The 21,864-nt window shown below is 35.5% G+C and overlaps 1 protein-coding gene and 1 long non-coding RNA gene across 11 annotated transcripts in view; both read right to left on the bottom strand.

Annotated features, from left to right (window-relative positions):
- LOC126811172 (uncharacterized) overlaps nt 1–21,864 on the bottom strand; it is a 213,723-nt gene that overhangs the window by 123,520 nt on the left and 68,339 nt on the right. For all 10 annotated transcript variants that reach the window (XR_008786066.1, XM_050536712.2, XM_050536711.2 and 7 more), the window contains one exon: nt 2,453–2,657. Coding sequence is in view for 9 of the 10 variants with exons in the window: in XM_050536712.2 (XP_050392669.1) it covers nt 2,453–2,657 (205 nt within the window). In the remaining variant the exon portion in view is untranslated. The remainder of the gene's footprint in view (nt 1–2,452; nt 2,658–21,864) is intronic.
- Nucleotides 9,883–10,733, bottom strand: LOC130010791 (uncharacterized). The gene is made up of 3 exons (XR_008786069.1): nt 10,685–10,733; nt 10,386–10,436; nt 9,883–10,153 (listed from the first exon to the last, which is right to left on the bottom strand). It is a non-coding gene; the product is annotated as an uncharacterized LOC130010791 (long non-coding RNA).

Here is a 21,864-nt window from a genome sequence, read left to right as displayed (position 1 = left end):
ATTTTCGATAGTCTACACTACATGAACATCTGACCGGTTGTAGTGGGAGGTCGTGTCAGAGGTCATACGAGCGGTTTTTGACCCTATGACATCAGACATTGATTAATCAACCAGCATTGACGTTTCCAGTGGTTTACCCACAGTTCCGTGCATCGCACGTCAACAACTCATCATAACAGACCGTTTCATTGGCTAATTCCTCACAATAACCAAAATGCAGCTTATATAACAACTCTTCCAGATCCTAGTGTTGTGAAGACAAGTAAAACGAAATTTTGAACTATAAAAATCGAAACCAAATAGGATCTGTGTTTTAATCAGATTGTGTTGACAGTTATTTATACTCTATAATATAACCCCAATCATTAGATAATATGGCTTCTATACAGGGTATGAATAAAGGTAAAATGGGTTAGGCGAATTGGCTTGAAATTGGACATGGTAACCTATACAATGTATCAATTTGCACCATGTTTACACATTTACCAACAAAACATAATTTGTCATTTTTTTTTACAGATTTATAACTTGAATCTCCAAATATGTTTTAAGAAAGCAAAAATAATCTTTCAGAATAAATAACGTAAACAAATGTCTTGGTTATAGTCATTTCAATCTCCCTCTTTCATTCTTTCTTATCTCTCAGGCTGATTGATATTATGGGATAACAGAATATTGAAATATTGAACGATATAAAAATTCAAACATAAATTAAACCAGCGGCTGCCAGGCAGGATACGCCCACATTTTCAAGAGATGGATAGAGAAGAAGCTAAAAAGAAAGTGATTTTTCATACAATCAGGGGCCATAATTCAGGAAGTTACGGTCCGATATGAAAATATAATGAAAGTATAATGAAAATATTGCTAGGTCATGTAATTTATCATACGATACAAGATATTCAAAAATTCATTACTTCAAAATAGATGCAAATGAATTAAGCTTTTTTTTATTCTTGGAATGGGGGAATGAGTAATTTTATTTCCCATCATATTAGATCTTAAAGGGGAAGACCAACGATTTTCAACAAGGTTTCCATAAACCTTAAATATATATTGATAAATAATCCCCTCTGTAACACAAGCAAAAAAGTTTTTTGTAAGCGAGAAATTAATTTTTATTAAACCGGAAGTGACATACATGTAGTTGGTTCAACACGTTCACTGGTCTCTATAGTAAGCACACAGATTTGGCACAAGTTTACTGCTGTATTGTGTTCACGCGTCGTCCTTTGGCCAAAAATCTGATCAAATGGGTTGTTTATTAGGATATTATAAACACGAATTTGTGTTTTTTTAACGTTTAGTACACAAAGCCGTCGCGGAAATTTACTCATACTGAACAGTACGCTGTGCCTCAATTCACGCCACATGGCTAATTGTTTACATCATGTGGTTTGATTGACAGCATGCAAGTGAGAGATGTTTCGTCTGCTTGAATGTTTTTGCGCGTGCTGAGTCTGCTTACATTGTTTTTATTTATTTCAACGAACTTGTGGCACATATATATTCAAATAAATATATAAATTTCCAAAGTATGTCAACATCAAACACCAACGTATTGGAATATAAAATATCTGTTCTATGGGTCTACAGTAATGCCGTATAAACATTCGACCCCAGCCATTCTCAAGAGGAAATGGAAGAAAAAAGGAAAAGCCGTTCACGTCGACATTATGTGCCAAAATGCACTATATTATATGTCTTACATGCCCATAATTTTGATCTGTTTATGTTGGAAAAAGCTGTCAGCAAGCACATAAACATCGAAGCAGACGAAATACATGCCACTGGCAAGTTGTCAATCAAACCACGTGATGTAAACAATAAGCCATGTGGCGTGAATTGAGGCACAGCGTACTGTTCAGTATGAGTGAATTTACGCGGCAGCTTAGTGTACTAAACGTTAAAAAAACCATAAATTTGTGTTTATAATATCCAAATAAACAGCCCATTTCATCAGATTTTTGGCCAAAGGACGACGCATGAACACAATACAGCTGTAAACTTATGCCAAATCTGTATGCTTACTATAGAGACCGCTGAGCGTGTTGAACCAACTATGTCACTTCCTGTTTTAATAAAAATTAATTTCTCACTTACAAAAACTTTTTTGCTTGTGCTACAGAGGGGATTATTTATCAATATATATTTAAGGTTTATGGAAACCTTGTTGAAAATCGTTGGTCTTCCCCTTTAAATTTGGAAAAACCCAGCTTGCTCAATATGGCGCCATATGACAATTTCATGTCATTTTAAATATAGTAAGGTGTCTATTATTTTATTATCAAAATTTTTAACGACCCATGTTCCCAACATTTTCGTCAATTTTTTATTCAAGATGTCATGACCAGCATATATCTGAGATCACTAAGAAAACTGTCAGCTAATAGCAGTTATATGCAAACTGATTTGTTTCTCAATAATTTTAACAAACAAAACAGTCACATACCTTTGGTTTAGGCTTTTGAACTGGTGGTTCAGGAGAAGGTTGGGAAAGGGGTGGAGGAACTGATGGAGGTGGGTGAGAGGGGGAGGGAGCAGTAGGTTCTTTTTCATCTTTCTCTGCATCTTTCAATCTATCAGCACCAGTTAAACTATTACTATATACTGCTACATTACTTAATACAGGTTCATGTACACCAAATATATTACACCTGAAAGTAGACAAACTTCAATATTCCAGTCATTGTTTTTTAAGGCGAGCAATCACTCTCAGACACATGCCGCTCGCCTGAATGTCGAACGAGGGGAGCTTTTTCTCCCTCTCCTTAAAATTGAAATCGCTCTCATTCACAAAGTCATCGGGTGTTTATTATCATTTATGAATCCAGAGATGACCCCCTAACATGCAGTTGTTGATCTTCAGAACCATTTCTCACACACACAACTAATCACTCTCCTTAAAGATCAACCTGAGACCTCTCGTATTTTATTATTATTATATCTGAAATGCCCCCATAAAATGTTCCTGAAAGTTTTAACGAAATCCAATTACTCGTTCTCATGATATTGACGGAAAACTAAAATTCTCACCTGAAGCGATAAGTCGAGTAGAAACTCTCGTGACCTTTGACCAGTTGACGTCACAAGTGTGCAATTTACAGACGTAAACAAGGGAATCCCGAAGACAATGGCAGACGCCAAAAGATCGGACAAGAGGTGTATTGCTTATGGCTTTGATAATACAAACCCAATAACGATTCATTCCATTAATTTTGGTGCATTTTTTACAGATGAGTACTACCCTTTCAACAATATAATTTTAGAAGCAACAGGACAATCGCCAGTCACATAATATGTCTTATCAGAAGCTGTTCATATTGTGGATTTTATTTGTGATTCTGTCATAGAAACCCCAGCAAACTGCCCGAGATGGGATAGGCCTACGTAGACAGGGTTCAAAAGTACTGAAGAAAGTAGGGACTCACAGATCAGAGAGAAAATAAGAGGGCGAGTCAAATTCTGTTTATATTGATATCTCTCATATTTCTTTTGTAGAAAAGATGTTCATGTATAAAATTATATTATGCTCTTAGTTTAGTTTGGTATCCAGACCCAGGATTACAGGTTTAAGCAGTAATAATTGAAGAGACTTGTATTGTAAAAAATGTTAAAGAAAAATTCTTTTCTTTTGCACTGCAGACCATTTTTAAACATGCTTGTGAAGAAAAATAAAACTCAAGTCCAAGCCCCAGAGACTATTGACGACAATGTTATGACAGTGCTGATGAACATTTAGATGTTTCAGTATTCGAGGCCATCATACAGATTCAGAAAGTGGGCCTATCCATAGTCAAGGTAGATACAGTACATAATTATAACCAGGATTTTCCTGTGTGGTTTCTACATGTCAATGGTGCGTGACGAAGGGCCTGGCAAGATACAATGTCTAGGTACTGTGTATAAATTGGTGTGCATGTTAAAGATTCCTTGACAGTTTAAGTTAAATATAAAAATACATGTAGGTCATAGCACCGCTATCTGGGCAAAAGTTTCCTCGTAGCTCTTTGCATGACATTTGGCTGTCTTCATTAGCCTGGAGATGGAGCAGGAAAGTAGGACGTTAATGTCCACTACACAAATTGGGTCATTTCAGGAATAACATACATCTATGGCATATGGTAGAATCTTATTTTGCATTTTTAGCTGTGGGAGGACCCAGTGCAAACCCACAAGGTTAGACAGGTAACCGTACATAGTCACGTTCAAGCGTGGGATCAAATGTGTATCTCCAACAGTCCAAGATTTTCGTGGCTAATTTATTTGTTCCGAACAAGGTTGATAAGTGAGTAAGACGCTGGCTTGCTAGCCTGGACGTTGGAAATCGATATACGAGTAGGCTGCAGCGCCGTTGTCCAGGCAAAATTTCCCTCATGCACACTGTGTGGTGTAAGTCCGTCTTCAGTAGCCCAGTCGGAGCAGAACAGTAGGACGTTAAACCCCATTTCATTTCATTTCTTCTTTGTTAGTACAATAATCACAATATATCCCTCTGGACACGTTACAACTGATTTTTACCCAAAATAATAGAAATCAGATCTTTTCCCATCCCTGCTCCCACCTAATATATATGTAAGGCCACAGTACTGGTAAAAGAATTTTGTCTGTGAAACAGAAAATTAGAATTCATTTTTTTCAAATGGACATTGTCTGGATTTCTGCAAAATGATCCTTGTCACAACCTGGCTATGGTAATTGGATAACTTTTTAAGAGGAGAATCAGTTATTGAATGATTTCATCTGCAATGCTGGACAAAAGTTTCATGCCAGTTAGCCTTACATTTGCTTTTAAATGTTAAAATATAGATTACTTGTACATTTAAATTCGAAATAGAGTGGCCTTGTTCAGTTTAAAAGCTATAAAAGAACACTTTTATATTTATTCAATATATTATTAACTGCACAAGGAACTGTATGTAACCAGGACACAATTTTTACATTCATCATCTCTACGGGTCTTCAGAAAACTACGATTCAACTTATTCAAATGTGATAACCACATTACTTTTTTGAATTTATCCATAGAAAAACATTTTGTACCTAAAGGATTAAATCAAAGTAAAACCTTACCGCAAACACCGGATTTCCCGAGTCGCTTCCAAATACGTTGGGAAGCGGCGCATCAAAACTTTGGCAAAGAACTCACACTCATCCTATTAGACTACTGGAACAACCATAAAATTAATATACAAAAAGAGTTAGAAGAAGTCTCCGAAGAAATCCGCAAGATAGACGCCAGTGAGGAAAACAAGGAACTCCTCTTTTCCATAGTATCCAACGCATTGGAAGATTTCAAAAAAAGACCAAAAAATGCCAAGAAGATTCCAGAAAAGAAGCCTGAATAAGGAAGAATTAGACCAGATCATTATCAATCTATCTAAATTTAAATTGTCAACTATTCACCTAGAAGCTTTAGCCTTTGGTCTTAATTTTATACCTACATCCACCAAAACTGAAGAATTAAACATCCTAACTGATTGCAAAAATTTTCGAAAGAACTATTCGCCTAAATCATTACCATAGAAACACTCCTAACAACCAGAATTATGTACCTTGCCCATTTGCCAAACCAACCGGTTGGACGCCACCGCACACCAGATGCCAACCATTAGAAGAATTCATCCATATCACCCAACATAAAATCAAAGAAATCACACCTAGAAGATTAAATACCAAAAAGAATTTTAAATCAAGTTATATCCAAGCCGTGAAAGAATTAGGAAAAAATACAGACATAATTATTAGAAAAGCAGATAAGGGTGGCAAAATTGTCATTCTTAACAGAAGCGATTATATTGAAGAAGGACTGCGCCAGCTCAATAATTTTGAATTCTATAAACCCCTTAAAACCAATTTAACTTTAAAATTCAACGAAGAAATTACCAAATTTCTCAACTACACTAGCAAAAATAATTTATTAGATCCGGACACCGTAAAATACCTAAAAACCAAATATCCGAGAACTCCAGTGTTTTACATGCTGCCAAAAATCCATAAACCAAACAATCCAGGACGACCTATTGTATCAGCAGTTAACTCACCAACGGAAAAAATTTCTCAATTTTTGGATTATCACCTTAAGGAAGAAGTCAAAAAAGCCGACTCATTTATTCAAGATACCACTGATTTTTTACGTAAAATCCAAGAAATTCCGCAACTTAATGAAGAAACCATTTTATGTACGGCAGATGTCACCAGTCTCTACACATCTATACCGCATAATCTAGCCATGACTACCTGTAAAAAAGCTTTACAAAATCGAGATGACAAAACCATCCACAAAACGTTTTCTAAATTTCATCCTGAAGAAAAACTGTTTTATTTTCAACAACAAATACTACTTACAAAACCAAGGAATCAGTATGGGTACCAAAGCAGCCCCCAGCATAGCTTGTATTTTTATGAGCGACTTAGAAGAATCTTTTTTAGAAAAAACCTCGATGAAACCTCTTGTATGGTACAGATACATCGATGATATTTTTTTCCTGTGGCCCTCTAATGTACAGAGTCTTACTGACTTCATAGAGGAGGTCAACAATCTCCTACCTTCGATCAAACTCACTCTCGAGTACGACCTCAACAAGATAAATTTTTTAGATGTCACCATTTATAAAGACGCTGATAAACACCTTCAAACTAAATTATATTCCAAACCAACGGATAGCTTCCTGTATCTCCACTACCTAAGTTGCCATCCCATACATCAGAAACTCAATCTACCTTTAAGTCAAGCTCTACGAATTTGCCGAATTTCCAGCAACACCACCAATAGAGAACATTCCCTCAGACACTGTCGGATCCAGTTTCTAAAAAGAGGATATCCGATTCAACTTATTAACAGATCTTTTGATAAAGCCCGCCTAATCAATAGAGACGATTTGCTTAAATACAAGGATAAAATTATAGATAAATCACTCACGTTCGTAACTAACTTTATCCCCCATGTCAATTTCAAAAAAACCATCAGTAGAGAATTTTCAATATTAGATAATAGCATTGAAACCCGATCGATTTCAAATACTCCTCTTAAAGTATGTTTTAGACGTAACAAAAACCTAAAAGATTTATTAATACGTTCCGATATTTCAATTTCTTTACCTAAACCAAATGGTTGTTACAAATGCGGCAATAATTGTTCCGTTTGCCGACACTTAATTATCACTTCATCAATTGAATCACTTGTTAACAAAAAGAAATATTTTATTAAAAGCTATCTCACATGCGACACCCCGTATATAATTTACGCTATTTCCTGCAACTTATGTGGGATACAATACATTGGCCAAACCTCGGATAACTGCAAACGCAGATTTTATAATCATTTAAGCGACATACGAAATTTCAAAGATACACCCGTAAGCAATCATTTTAATATTTATAATCATACTATCAATATAAAAATCCTTTCAAAAACTTCGCGCAATTTAAACAAACGATTACGTCATGAGGAAAGCTTCATAACGTTGCTAGCAACAACTAGCCCCGGTGGACTAAACGAATTAGCTTAACGATTTTTTCAAACATTCTTTTTAAAAACTTTTTGTCTACCAAGATGGACGCAACGGCTCATTGCAGTCTTTGCAACACCGATTTCACGAGAAGACACAATTTATACAAACACCGTAAAAATATTCACCACCTAAGTAGCAAAGAAGAGAAGCTCAATTATCTTACGAATAAATGGAAGAAGAACAACAAGATTCCAGAAGAAGAATTAAAGAAAAAGAAGGCATCTCCGTGTAAAAATAAGATGACAGTCAAAATACCCCCCACCTGTATACCGGAAAAAACATCTACATGGGTCCCGCCTTTTGAGGCCCGCCGCCGTTCAACTTATCCCACGATTAATTTTGACCACCTTTCCTTCTCCATCCCGGAAACAGACGGGACCTCTAAAGAAATAGAACCAACAAATACTACAGAAAAAATTCTCGAATTGAATCAGATCCAAGAAGATCCAGACCTATTTGAAGAATCATGGAAGCAATTGGCCGCAGAATTTAATTTAATCACCTATTTTTAAAAAATATAATTAATCCCAGTATAGGGATTAAATTTCTATCTCTCTTTTTTTTTTTTTAATCCCAGTATAGGGATTATTTTTTCATATTTTATTATAATCTTAATCTAAGGATTATTTAATCCAAATTAATTTTAAGGCGCATGCGCTAAAATTTGTATATATACATCATAGATCTGGATTAATTTTTATTATATTGTTTTGTAACACCAACTGATGAAGGGCTATTAAGCCCGAAACGCGTCTTGTACTAGATTACATCCTTTTAAAACTATACAGTGTTTGATCGAGTTTGTTCCTGGGGATTTTATCTTTATATTTTTATTTACACGGACTGGTTCCTGCTCTCCCTCAGATGTATCACTGAGATCCGAACGAGATTACACTGTCACAGGGAATCTTCCGCCCTCCTAGTTTTTGAGTGTGGGGGTTTCATCGTCTTTTTGACTTGGAATTTTTTATCTCTCCTATTTAACAACATTATCTTAACAGTATAAGAAATCGAAAAGTTATTAGGGGTAAATAATTTTTAACATCGAAATCAAACCACCTCAGCAAGACGGTAGGAAATGAGAAATGATAAAACAGCATGTAACATGGACATTTTATAAAAAGGTGGAAAAAGAGTATGAAAACTGCTTATTTTTTAGGAAAAAATACACCAAAGAAGTCAGGAAATCACAGTCTTCCAATCCATGGGAATTTCATTTCAAACTGAAGAGAGTGAATGTGGGGATGTATGTAACATGGACATGCACTAGGGATTTGGTATCGTTTAGAACGGGGTTTTTAGCGCTGGAAAGTATGCGGGGGGGGGGGGGTTACTTTCAAAACATCGTTCGATAATTGATAAAAATCGTTTAAGAATTACATAAATCGTTTAGTTAGTACTATCGCTTAGTTTAATGCTAACGGGTTTAGTTTCTCCGAGAGGCGTTTAGAAATGGATGATCCGTTGACTTATGTACGGCCTTTACTTATTAGACGACCCGTATAGTTTCCCGTGATACGTTGAGAAATCCAAACACGGTTTACTTATCTACGGGCTTTACTTATTAGACGAGTCGTTTACTTTTTTGAGATACATTGAGAAATCAACACAGGGCTACTTTTTCTATGGCGTTGAACTATTAGATAAACCTTTTAATTTCCCGCGAGCCGTTTAGCCGATCGGTTCATTTTGGTTACGATTATTTACATGTGAAGTACGAATAAACAAGGGGAATATAAAAAATTCACTCATAGATGATCGACTTATCGTGGTCGTAGTATTATTTATTATCCATTATCCTATGAAATTAGTATTCCACCATTGACAAATACATCTAAAATCGGTAAATCACGTCCCAGGTAACTATTCAATTGGAAATCGGTAAATCACATGCCATTATTCTATGAAATTAGCATTCCACCCTTGACAAATACATCCAAAATCGGTAAATCACGTCCCAGGTAAGTATACAATTGGAAATCGGTAAATCATATGTCAGGTAATATATCTTTTTTAAACCACAAATGAATTAACGTAGGCTTCCATCTGTACACATGTTAGGAAGCCAACCCTCACAATGGGAGCACGATAATCTCGCGAGACTCTCGAACTCTATAGACAAGCTGTCGCCTATTTTCGGACAGGGTTATGATTGGCTTCAAGCAGGAAATAGGCTTCAATGATGTTACGTAATATTTGTGTAATCATCCAAAAAACACAACACCAGAAAACTATTACTCGTTTATATATATACAGCACATGACACAGGTTTATATATTTATTGCATCATAACAAACAGGTTTATATTATAACACATTTCTAAAACACAAATTATAGCACTATATCTAATTACAGTATTCTTTCTGGTAGAGTTCATTTTGTTGTTGCAACATTTTCCAGTTTTCTATGCAGAAATCATCTCCTTCAACATGCAACACGTTTGCTAACCCTAATATATATAGATCTTTTGTAATAGAAATGTCTGTTGGGTGAACCCATTGTGAAAACCCTCTTGTATCTGGATTTGTGATATATCTGATTTTCAGCCGCTGACCACCGTTCAGAACTTTTTGTATCTGTCCCACGTAGAGTCCCTCGCTCCAAAAAACCCCTACATAATCGCTGTTATCCACCCAAATCTAAAAAATAACGATTGTATAAAGATATTTAGGTATAATTCGGGCATTATGTTGAGTTTGGAAATGTCAAATATGGTATAATTGCCTATGAAGACACACCCACGCCCACCATGGGAGCTAACAGAAGCCATCCCTGCTGCACAACTGAGCCAACCCTCTTGAAACATATTAAACCTATTGCACCAGTTCTATTCTATTAAGCAATGATCGTTGTGAAAAAAAAAGTACATACTCCCTCTTTTAAAAAGTCTGATTTGCAATTCTTTGCACTACTCTGTGCAATCTGAAAAATACAACAATAATTATTGTTAATCAATGTATGAATGTCCGGTAGAAATTAGTTTATACCATTTCACCTATGTTGAGCTGCGTAAAATGCGGACCCGTTTCAGTCTCGGGACTGTTTTCTTGATAAGAACTTCCATCCTCAGCTTTTATATGTTTAAATGATTTTGAACTAGACTTATTCGCTGCTTGTATGCATTGAATTTGTGTGGCACTGGTATTGAATTAAAATGATTAAAACTATACCTCTTCAGAATCACCGTATTCACAGTTAAATAGATCTGGAAGGATTGGCTGAAATTTAAAACATTGTTTTTTTTATAGTAAGTTTTTTATTAACCCCGTAGGTGCTGAAATGTGGGACGTTAAACCCATATACACCGTCAACAACATTTGTAACATGTATGTTTATAATAAATTATTAAAATGATGCTCACCATTTCCTCTGGCAGTTTTTCTATGTCCCCAAGTTCGCTGGCTAGCGCCTCTATTCCTTCATTTTCAACATCCCCCAGGCCATCAATGTCTAGTACATCTACAGTGTTTTTCTGGAGAAAAAAGTTAATAAATCTAAAGTCTGCATACATGACATAATATATTCGCTTGATTAAGTCGACAGAATTTGTGTCAGAGATCTTTCATAAACAACGTGTAAAAATAATGCATTTGCTGCTACCTAAATGGACAGATATTTAATTACACACCTGTCGTAACGCTTCATTGGTGTATCGACCCACAATCGTCGCTAACTGTTAAATATGCTCTAAAATGCACGTTAAATTAAATTGACAAACTGAAATGAAAATAGGATTTTGCCGTCCACTTTTCTACACCAGTCGAGCTAATGAAGGCGGTCATGCGATACGGGAAGTTACATACTACTAACACATAGCTAATATAATACTAACACTATCTCGAATTTTCGTCCCACCCGGAGGAATTGTTCAATGCCAGACGCCGCAATACTGACATGGGGGAAAAAGAGGTTAGAATATACAAAACTGATATGAAGGTCTTAACGTGTTACTGGGTCTTGGTTGAAACCTCTTTGCGGTCCTTGTCGCAAGATCTTCTATGGGCCAGTGTACCGAACTTCCCGACTGAAACATTGGATATTACATATTAGATTTTTATCTTGCTCTATGTGGAGTATCACATATATATATATATATATATCAGCCTTGCCTCATGTAAGTAATACATACCCCTACTTCTTCCCATCTCAGTGATTTCATTGCCTCTGTGATCGTCTGTCTATTTACAATGGACTTGGGATGTTTTCTTCCAACAAGAAGCACAAAGTGTTCTTTATCTACAAATAAGCAAATTTTTAATCAAAGAGACCATTTGAATTATTGGATTTTGGTCGGTTATTTTTTAATTTTTTTTTTGTATAAACCACACGTATAAATATATTGCACGTTTATAATCTATAATTCTATAAAATTTTTACGACTGAAGACACTAATGAGATTATTAGAACAGTGTGCAAACGCATGTGTAGAAACAGACACCCTGATGCATCAATTCTCTTTCACATATCTGTACTAACCATTAATTGTTGTTCTGCTTCCCACTTGAACATTTCCCGTCACTACTGCTTTTCCATTAAATATCATTCTTACTGTGGTCCTGCGAATTAAAGTTAGGTTAATAAGAATTTACTTTCCTAATTCAAAGCTTTTTAAGTGGGGGTACTATAAGATTTAAATGAGCCCTTTCGTGTCACATGATCGGTGGCGACGGCTTCTGGAATGTATGAAATAAGATTTAACCAACCTAATGAAGCGATGCTGTCCTGACAGCAGTGCTACGACCTACTCTCATTTCGAATTCAAACTATCAAGGGTTCTTTCTCGACAGGCCAACCTATAGACAGGACCTCGGGTAAGACGCCTACAGAGGAAACGTGTCCCACCCGACCACAAAGGCGTGAATAACAATACAACAATATTGTAGCTGCAATATTATTTTGTATCTATTTTTGATTAGTCACATTACCCTTCTAGGACTGTCTCCTCCACGGTAGCTTCTTCTTCCTCTTCTTGGACCTTCTCATCCAGCAGCCCATTATGTTTCCTTTAAAAACGTTTTAAAAAGACAATAATTCATTGCAGTAGACTATAGGATATAATAATAGGAAATGTTGACCTAGATATTCGGGATATAAAAACAGAAAATATTTCGTTGACGTAGTAAAAAAAAAATGCTTAGTAGATATACGGGAATATTTAATAAAATGTCTAGATACGGGATATACAAAAAGAAAATACACCATTAAAGTGCCCCCCCCCCACACACACACACACCTCCAAAGTATATCAATCGTTCTTACCGGACAGTGAATCTACGGTATCTCAATCTCGCGCCAACAGTTTTCCTAATCATTTTCAGTTCAGCAGTGTTGTTTTCCTTTTCATTTAAACTTGGGTTGTACTTCAAAATCTGAAAGAATATGAAAGTATTAGTTGATGTTTTGTTCACGGAATAAGACGGTGACTTTCTAGTCTGTAGGCTGCTGGTACGCGTCCGCTGTTTGCCGAGAAAAATCATTTCAGTTATTATTACAGAGCGAATTTTCAGGACCAGCCCCCCCCCCCATCCCGTTTGATACGAAAAGAAACTGACTTACCATTTCCTCAACCTTTCTATAGGTTTGTGTGTCCGTTATGCATTTAAGGCGATATTATCAACTGCTTCCCGAACAGTAGCCTGAAAATCGTAAAATATTGGGCATTGGCTAGGATTAGATAAAGAGCTGACCGCTCTCGTTAGTCAAAAATAGACAATAAAAACATAATATATCTTTGGCCTTGGACACTACTAATACTAATACACTACTTACTGTTTAGTGCAAAGCCATAATTTTATGCCAATCTAGCCAAAAGTGGAATAGTAAAAATAAAATATATCGATACGACCAAAATGTATCGATGTATGTATCGTATTTCAATATTTTTACATAGATTATAGTAATTGGCAGTCTAGCCAAAAGTGGAATAGTAAAAATAAAATATATCGATACGACCAAAATTTATCGATGTATGTATCGTATTTCAATATTTTTACATAGATTATGTAATTGGGGGACCCACCCCACCCTTTGACCTTGCATGAACAGGTAGCCTGTAGCTTTTACTCACATTAAAATAATTTTTTGCGACTTTCTGGGACTCTGTTCGCGTATTTTGTCTTCCATTAGCCATCAGGTCTTCAACAGGATACCTAGTAAAATCTTGGGTTGATGTTTCCGGTCTGGTTGGTTGTGGGGTAAACACGGGCACGGTGGACTCGGGTACGCTTGGTTGTTGTACGGGAACAGTAGACTCGGGTATATTAGGTTGTGACATCGGGGTCAGCTGCGGCACAGAAAACCACGGCCATGACATCTATATCAAATGAAACAAAAAAATATAAGTCCACGATATCACACCATCCCAGTATCAATTCTCAGTCAAAAAATTGAAATAAATAATGAAATAAAAAGGGGGTTTGAAATTTGGTAAATTAGTCAATAATTTTCACCCATAAATAAAGCTAAACTTCACTAAAATGCATCTCATCCGTATTTATTACGGAGGTTGTATCAGTAACTCAAATGACCCATCCCTTCATTTGTAATTACACTGTGTGGTATATAATATAACCTAATCAGTCAATTATAAGTAAAAGATTTGGGGAAAAAAACGGATGTCTTACATTAGGTGTTATTTGGTTTGGTGGTGTACATCCACTGGTACCGGTCTGTTGATCCATTTCGATATTATAGAAGATACTCCAGGTTCAAAGTTCACAACGATAAGCAAAATATTACGTCTTTAACTAACCACAGATTAGAAGTGATTTATATATATTTAACACTTGTTTTATACAGGCATGAGCGGATGGACCCTAGACAGGTAACTACAGGTGTGAATTAATAAAACAATAGTATTCGACCAATCAAATAATTAATGTTAATAAAAAGGGACATTTATGACTCAACTGTACATTCAAAGGCATGATTTTGTATGACATCCAGACAGGTGACCAGGGGTGGGAATTAATAAAACAATAGCATTCGACCGATCAAAGAATTAATCCATATCGTAATAACGAACATGTATATTCAAAAACATGGTTTCATATGGCACCCAGACAGGTGACCACAGGAGGGCATTAATAAAACAATAGCATTCGACCAATCAAATAATTAATCTATACTGTAATAACGGACATTTATGACTCCACCCTATATTCCAAATATCAATCGGCTGAACAAAAGGTGAATAGCTCAAAATACCGTGTATACACGGGCCCTTAATTAATGTGTATGAGAATATAGATTAAGAGGAGATTAGTGACTAATATGATAATCGTAGTTAAAAGACGACTTTCACAACATAAAAGTTGCATTTATTTTGATTACTAAAATAACCCTGGCTTAGCATGGCTTGGCTCTGAAACCATTCAATTTTACCGATATGTTATAAAATTTTGTTGTTGGTCTGCTCCCTTATAAGTATTTAGGTTCTATGGTCAATAAGCGTTTCGCTCAGTAGTTTCGATTTATCATTGATAAAGGTGTTTTATGCAGTATAGTTATGTCTGGTAAGATTCAATGTTGGTGTGAGAACTGTGGTGGCAGAAAGAATTTAATCCGTAGAACAATAGATATGCATATTAGACAAGACAATGGAATTTATAAGGAATGGCAAGAAAAATATGTAGCAACAAATTATTTGAACAAAGAAGAAGACTTTCCTATGGTAAGTTGCTCAGTTTTATTCCAAGATTCCGTAGTCGATAATGACATGGTTTGTCGTTCAAGTACTAGTGACATCAGCTCAGAATATACTCCCAACTTTTTAACCTTTTTTCGGCAAATAAATGGATTTTAGCTTCAAATTATCTTGGAGAACTTTCAACTTGTAATGTAATTAGGTTCTCGCAGTTGGGTCACAGAATTGTCCCGTGATTACAATAGATCAAAGAATAAATATGCACGTGACGTAGCTATTTTTTCCGAGACGGGTTGTGTTCAGTTCGTAGACTAACTGGCGCTTCTAATAACTCAACGTTACCAGAAAGCATGCAATGTACAGGTTCCATTGATTTATCGCATATTGGTATTCTAAGTGGATTCTTATACGGAACACAATTATACATGCATGTGAACGTTAGCTTAATCAGTCTTTTTAATTTTAATATTTCTATCACGAAAAACATCGCTGTTCATGTAGCAACTTTTGGTCAGGTATCATTTTATAACCATTTAATGATTTACGTATAAATTAATTTGAAAAAAAAAAACTCCAAACATTGGTTATTAACGAATTGTCATACTTCTCTCGGGAAGTAAATTTTCCGGAGCAGGTTTCACCCCGGGCTGTTTCATCCCAAATGTATATTCGTCGTTTCATCCCACTAATACAGTGTCGTTTTTTTTCGTCTCCCATTTAGTGTTTGTTTTGTCCGAAAGGTCGCAGGGCCGAAAATATTACGAGAAATGACGTTTAGTCAATTCTTGTTAACGACAGTAATCTATAAGTATGTAAATGGGACAAGAAATCAACATGAGCTTTGCGGATATATTGATACATATAATATATTTATTTTCAGAGAACACCGATTGGAAAATTTATGATGGATGCAACTGATCCGCGTAAGAAACGTCTGCACGATAATACCAGCGTTACGGTCATAGGTATGTATCTAATAGGGTATGATTTATATGAGATGATAATTGTCTTAACGGCTATAATTTAGGTTTATGAACTCTATTTTTGTTTATTATGTAATATTTAGGTAAAAATGTGTAATAATTAGATAACATTACGTAATAATTAGATAACATTATGTAATAATTAGATAACATTATGTAATAATTAGATAACATTATGTATTATTTAGAGTTGACCGTTCTTGATTAAGGATACGTTTTATATATACAAAACCTAGAGAAAGACTTGTAATAGGCAGATTTAGATCTTGAAAAATGCTTCTTTAATATTTCATACACGGTTACTGAGTATTTGTTGCCAATAATTTTCAGGTTAAGAGAAGTGTCAAAGATCTGACAGTACGACACACAACATATATATTTTGTAAGAATAATCACCACAACATTGTGAATGAAATCCCACCATCCCGGTGTTCTATTTGCAACGCAGAAATTAATGGTAAAGAAAGTGAAGAACCAGCTCCAAAATATCTCCATTTACCCATAATCCCCAGATTGAAACAACTTTTTGATATTCCAACTATAGCTCGCGCTTTACAGACCACTTCAACAAGACCAATCCATGATAGTGTTGTGGCAGGAAGGTAGCGACAACCCCAGAGAATTAGTTCTTTCATACTGCAGTGATGGCTTCAACCCCTACCACCATATAATGAAGAAAGGCAGCTACAGCATCTGGGCTCAGACATGCGATGTATTAAATTTACCCCTGCCAGTCGCCAAGAAGATCCCAAAATTGCTGCTCGGTCTTATCCCAGGTAACTGATTAATTTATATTGACATCACAAAATATAATTGTTATTTTACTTAATGCCAATTAATGATGGATGTTTAATTAGACTTAGATGACAAACGTGATGTAATATAATGTATAGTACGTATCCGACTACTGTGAGATTATGATTCTTTTAGTGCTTTCACCTGGACTTTTATTGTACCCTATTTAGGTCCCAAGATGAATATTGATATGAAATTCATAACAGCTATAATGGTAGAAGAATTTATGGAATTGAAAAGGGGTGTCGTAGCATTTGATGCCTATCGAAAAGAATCGTTCACCTTAAACGCACGAATTGGTAAGTCCTTGGCCATTAATGAATTATTTAAAGGGGCATTATGGGAGATTGGATAAAGAGTTGACAGTTCGCTCTGTAGTAGTAATTTTAAAAAATAGATAACGGAAATAGAATATGCTAAAAATTTCAGTAAAATTACTCCACTCTGAACCGAGATATTACCTTTGGAAATTAAAGACTAGTCTCGGTCATCATTACTAAAGTCGGTACGATAAAAAACAGTCTCGATTGTCCAGATTGACATTAAATCCTTCATCACAAAATGTATTCAAATCAAGTAAATATTTCCTGTTTTATGACGCGGTTGAACTGTGCTTGTCAATACATATTTAAAACATGTTTTACTTTTCTAGGCATGTTTATTCTGGACATACCTGGTGCCGCAAAGGAGTTGGGGCATATGCAACAGAACGCTATAATGGCATGTCCGCGGTGTAATACGGAAGGTATGTAATATTTAAAAGATGTAGTCTAGACATCCGAGAACCTAATAACGTGATAGCAATTTGATGTTATTGTGATTTTACGTATGTCATTTTAAGTATATTGTATTTCCTCGATGAATAGAAAGACATGGATTTAATATTATACATGTGTTTATGACGTGTCCTAATCTGATTTAATGTCGTTGACCATATATAAATATATTCCAGGTTGTTACTCGTCAGTGTTAGGAAAAACAATTTACTGCGACAGCAGACGTTTCCTGGATATGGACGATCCAATGAGAGTCGAAACGTGTTTCCCAAGTAATTGCACAGAAACCAGACCACCACCACGGCCCCGCGATATGAACCGAGAAAACCAAATTTCAAGAGTACTTGAAGACCTGACAACAGAAAATAACAATCATCCTCATGCAAGGTAAACTTTATTGTTACACTATCTTGTATTATGTATTATGCACAAAATGGTTCAATTATCTATTTTTTTGGCATCATTACAACAATGTGCCCGTGTTATGATCATAGCATTGCTTAGAGTATAGAAACCTGTTTCTTTACATACTTCTTATTTTCAGACTTGGTACAAGTATTAAAAGTTTAGCCCGGGCGACAGGGAGGGCAACCGGATCACCATGGCAGAAACTAAAGCTAGACATAAATGTCGACTGCTTGCCAGTCGAGCCTATGCATATGCTAAAGGTGAGTACGTGTTTCTTAAACATGCATTTTGCAAGAGCCAAATCGGCCTATTGCAGGTTTTTCTTAGGCCTGAAATATTATCTAAATTATTAATTAGACATTCATTAACTTATCCAGCAGACCATAACCAACTCTCGATGGCATCGCTAGCCTGCGATATTTACTAGATTAGGATCCTATTTGCTGCTCCATTTCATGATAATCAAGATTTTGTTTTTTATTGTACCAACTTTAGTAATGATGATCGAGGCCTTCAATCGCTGAAATCTCTGTTCAGGGTGGATCAATTTTTCAGCAAATTACATTTACATTATCTAGTTTTTAACTTTTATAGTGAGAACTGCCATCTCTTTAGCTAATCTTACATAATGTATCTTTTTTTTTAAATTGTTTTTAAAATATTCCATATTACACTGTAGTGTTGAGTGGACGTTAAATCACATTCACCTCCATGTCACATTCTTATTTCCTCACAGGGAATTGCCTCAACTATGATGAAACTAATAAATGGCCAAGACGTTAACGCGAAGGTTTTGGCGGCAGAGAGTGAAATTGGGAGATTTGAACAAACCACAGTAAGTTAATATCCTATACGTGATTGACCTAAAATTAAAGGCATCATTGTAATGATATATAAAAAAAGTATGAATTAAAGAAATTTAATGTACCACGCTGGTCCACATTCATTATGTATACTCCGTGTGATCAATCAAAAGATAATATTAATAAACAAATGATTTGAAATGTGGAACTGTAATCCACCACTCTAACCTACTTGCGCCCTGTAGTCAACCCAAAATTTTTAAAACATTGTGAATTATAATTGTATTACAGGCTAAGAGAAGAAGATTGTCTGATGATAGCAGGTAAGCATATATTGTATATAATAAGTAACTGTTACACTAACTATAATTAGTGTATTTACGAGATGTTGGCTTGGCATACATTAACACAACAGAGAACCTCACACAAGTCTTTTTTAAAAAAAAAAATTCAAAAAAACAATCAACTGTATCAAAAGTATCACACGGATATCTACTGAGAATGTCCTATTGGTTTATAAATTAAGTTTTTTTTACAGCTCCCGTATCCACGACTTTGTCCTTACACAATCCGAAAAATCGCAAGCTGACAGCAGGTTAAACCAAATAGTTTTTCCCCCGACGGTTTTGGGGACTTTCAAAAATCTATGTTTACCAAGATTGAGGGAAAAAGAAAGAGTCATACTTGGATGCAGGTAGGCATAATTTTCTTTAGGGAATACTTGTAAGAAATATTAGCGTGGATTATGTTTTATTCAACACGATTTTATGGACATTGATTCCGTCTTCCATTATCCCAGTCGGTGCAAAACTACGACGTAAAATCCCATTTTAATTCACTTCATTTCGGACATTGGTTAAATGTATTGGAGTTAAAGCATTCTATTATTTTATTTATACAGGTTATGACTACTGGCGTTTTGAGTTATTGCATTCGTGGGTTATTGAACAGCAGACAACAGGAGACATTGAGCTGCCTATGTTATAACCTCAGTCTGCTGTTCAATAGACCAGAAATAGCAGGAGAGCTACAAAATAACTGGCACGTTGCTCTAGCAAAAGTCGAGCGGGACTTCCCAATGTCCATTCAGGTACGTTGTTTTTAACTGTCATTTCACTCCGATCTATTACCGGGATGTAGAAGTACTATGTAAACTATTTCCAACGATTATTAGGGGATTTATTAAATGCACAGACACCTGGTCGATTATATAACATTGAATTATCTTTTTTACTTTTTTAGACCATCAACTTCCATATCGCTCACCATTTGCCGTACTACATTCAGCGGTTTGGTAATGTTAAAAGCTTCTGGATGTTTGACTTTGAGAGGTACAACCAGACTCTGGTGGAAGCCATTAGGAATAGAAGACTGCCGGAAAAATCTGCCATACATATCATTGAGGTAAGAAATTTATTATTTAAATGTCACCATTATGAAAATAAACATTCGACCGGTTTTCGGTTTCCCGTTGATCCCGTAAGAGACAAATTGCTAGTTATCTATTATTCCAATTACAGTAGCCTACAAATTTACTGTCTTTTTTTAAATTCTAGTACCAGTGGTTGACATCCATTATGGCCTGTTGTGGGATTGGAGCGGTAAAGGAAAATGAGAGTGGTAATAAATGCGGTAAACCCATACAAAAAGAAATTCTAGAAAAACTTCGACAAATAACACCCGAGGAAGATATGCATGAATATAAAATGATACACACGACCAGGGACAAGACAAACGTCACCTACCGTGGGGCCTTTACGGCCAAAGCTCCATCCATGGTAAATACGAAAGAAAAGGGGTGTTTGTTTTGTGGACAAGTTGTGCGCTTATTCGCCACTCAATCACAAACTGTGATCATCGGAGAGGTAGCGTGGAAGGGGGTAGTAAAGAGATGTGAAAAAAATATTTTTTTGTGGAAAAAAGTAACTACATTATGAACAATTACATAGATTTGTCTTCCTTATCCAGATCAATACCTTATGCCAGAGACGGAGACATCTTGTGGCTGCTGACCACATTTGGGGCTGACCATTAATTATTTCATATTAATCTTTACAAACTTCAATATTTTCAAATATTATATATTTCATCTGATCTGATAATGTAATATATCATCATTATAAAGCCCTGCTATCATTCAAGTGTACAAACCGGTTGTTAAAAACTATCCCGACAATGACCATGATCTCGATACCGGAAGTATTCAAAACCCGAAAAAAAGTTGAAAAATTGACGCTCTTGCGAAAAAGTTGATATCGTCAGATATTTGGTTGACCAAAACAACTAAATGTAACGTTTCAACAAGATTTCTTATATATATGTGTACATATAAAAAATCTTGTTTCACTAATCTGTACACTTTTTCGCAAATCACTTAGTAAATATTTCAGCTGTATGTATAATATGTAATTGTGTGCGGTAACACTTGGGTGGAAGCGGGCGTTAAATATTTTAAACGCTATTTCACACACAAACACACGCAAGATTTCAAAAGCCAAAACAATATTCAAAATGAGACGTACATTTTGAACTCGCCATATTTTAATTAATTCCTATATTATCTAACCATATATCATTTATATAGCATTAAAGACATGATATCAATTGGCATATGATTTTATTTGTTCATGAACACTGGAAAATTATAATTGGCTCCTCAAAGTATAGGAAACGGACGTACAGAAATGAACACATGATTTGCCTGCATGAACATAGTTTCAAAGCTCCCTGAATTGTCTTGTGGAATTTATAAAGTTGTAAAAGAAAGGCCACTAATACTACATGTGTACTGCATAATCACTTCTCATATTTGGATTCTTGTAACCCATTAAATTAGAAATTATTGTGGTAACGAACGTACATATTTTCTGGTAACGGACGTACAAGTGCAAATTGCTAACCCATTATATGACGTACAGACGTACATACATTTATGAAACC

Source organism: Patella vulgata, chromosome 2 (assembly GCF_932274485.2).
Source record: "Patella vulgata chromosome 2, xgPatVulg1.2, whole genome shotgun sequence".
In the NCBI taxonomy this organism is placed as follows: Eukaryota; Metazoa; Mollusca; class Gastropoda; family Patellidae; genus Patella; species Patella vulgata.
This window is presented reverse-complemented; position numbering and strand designations above follow the sequence as displayed.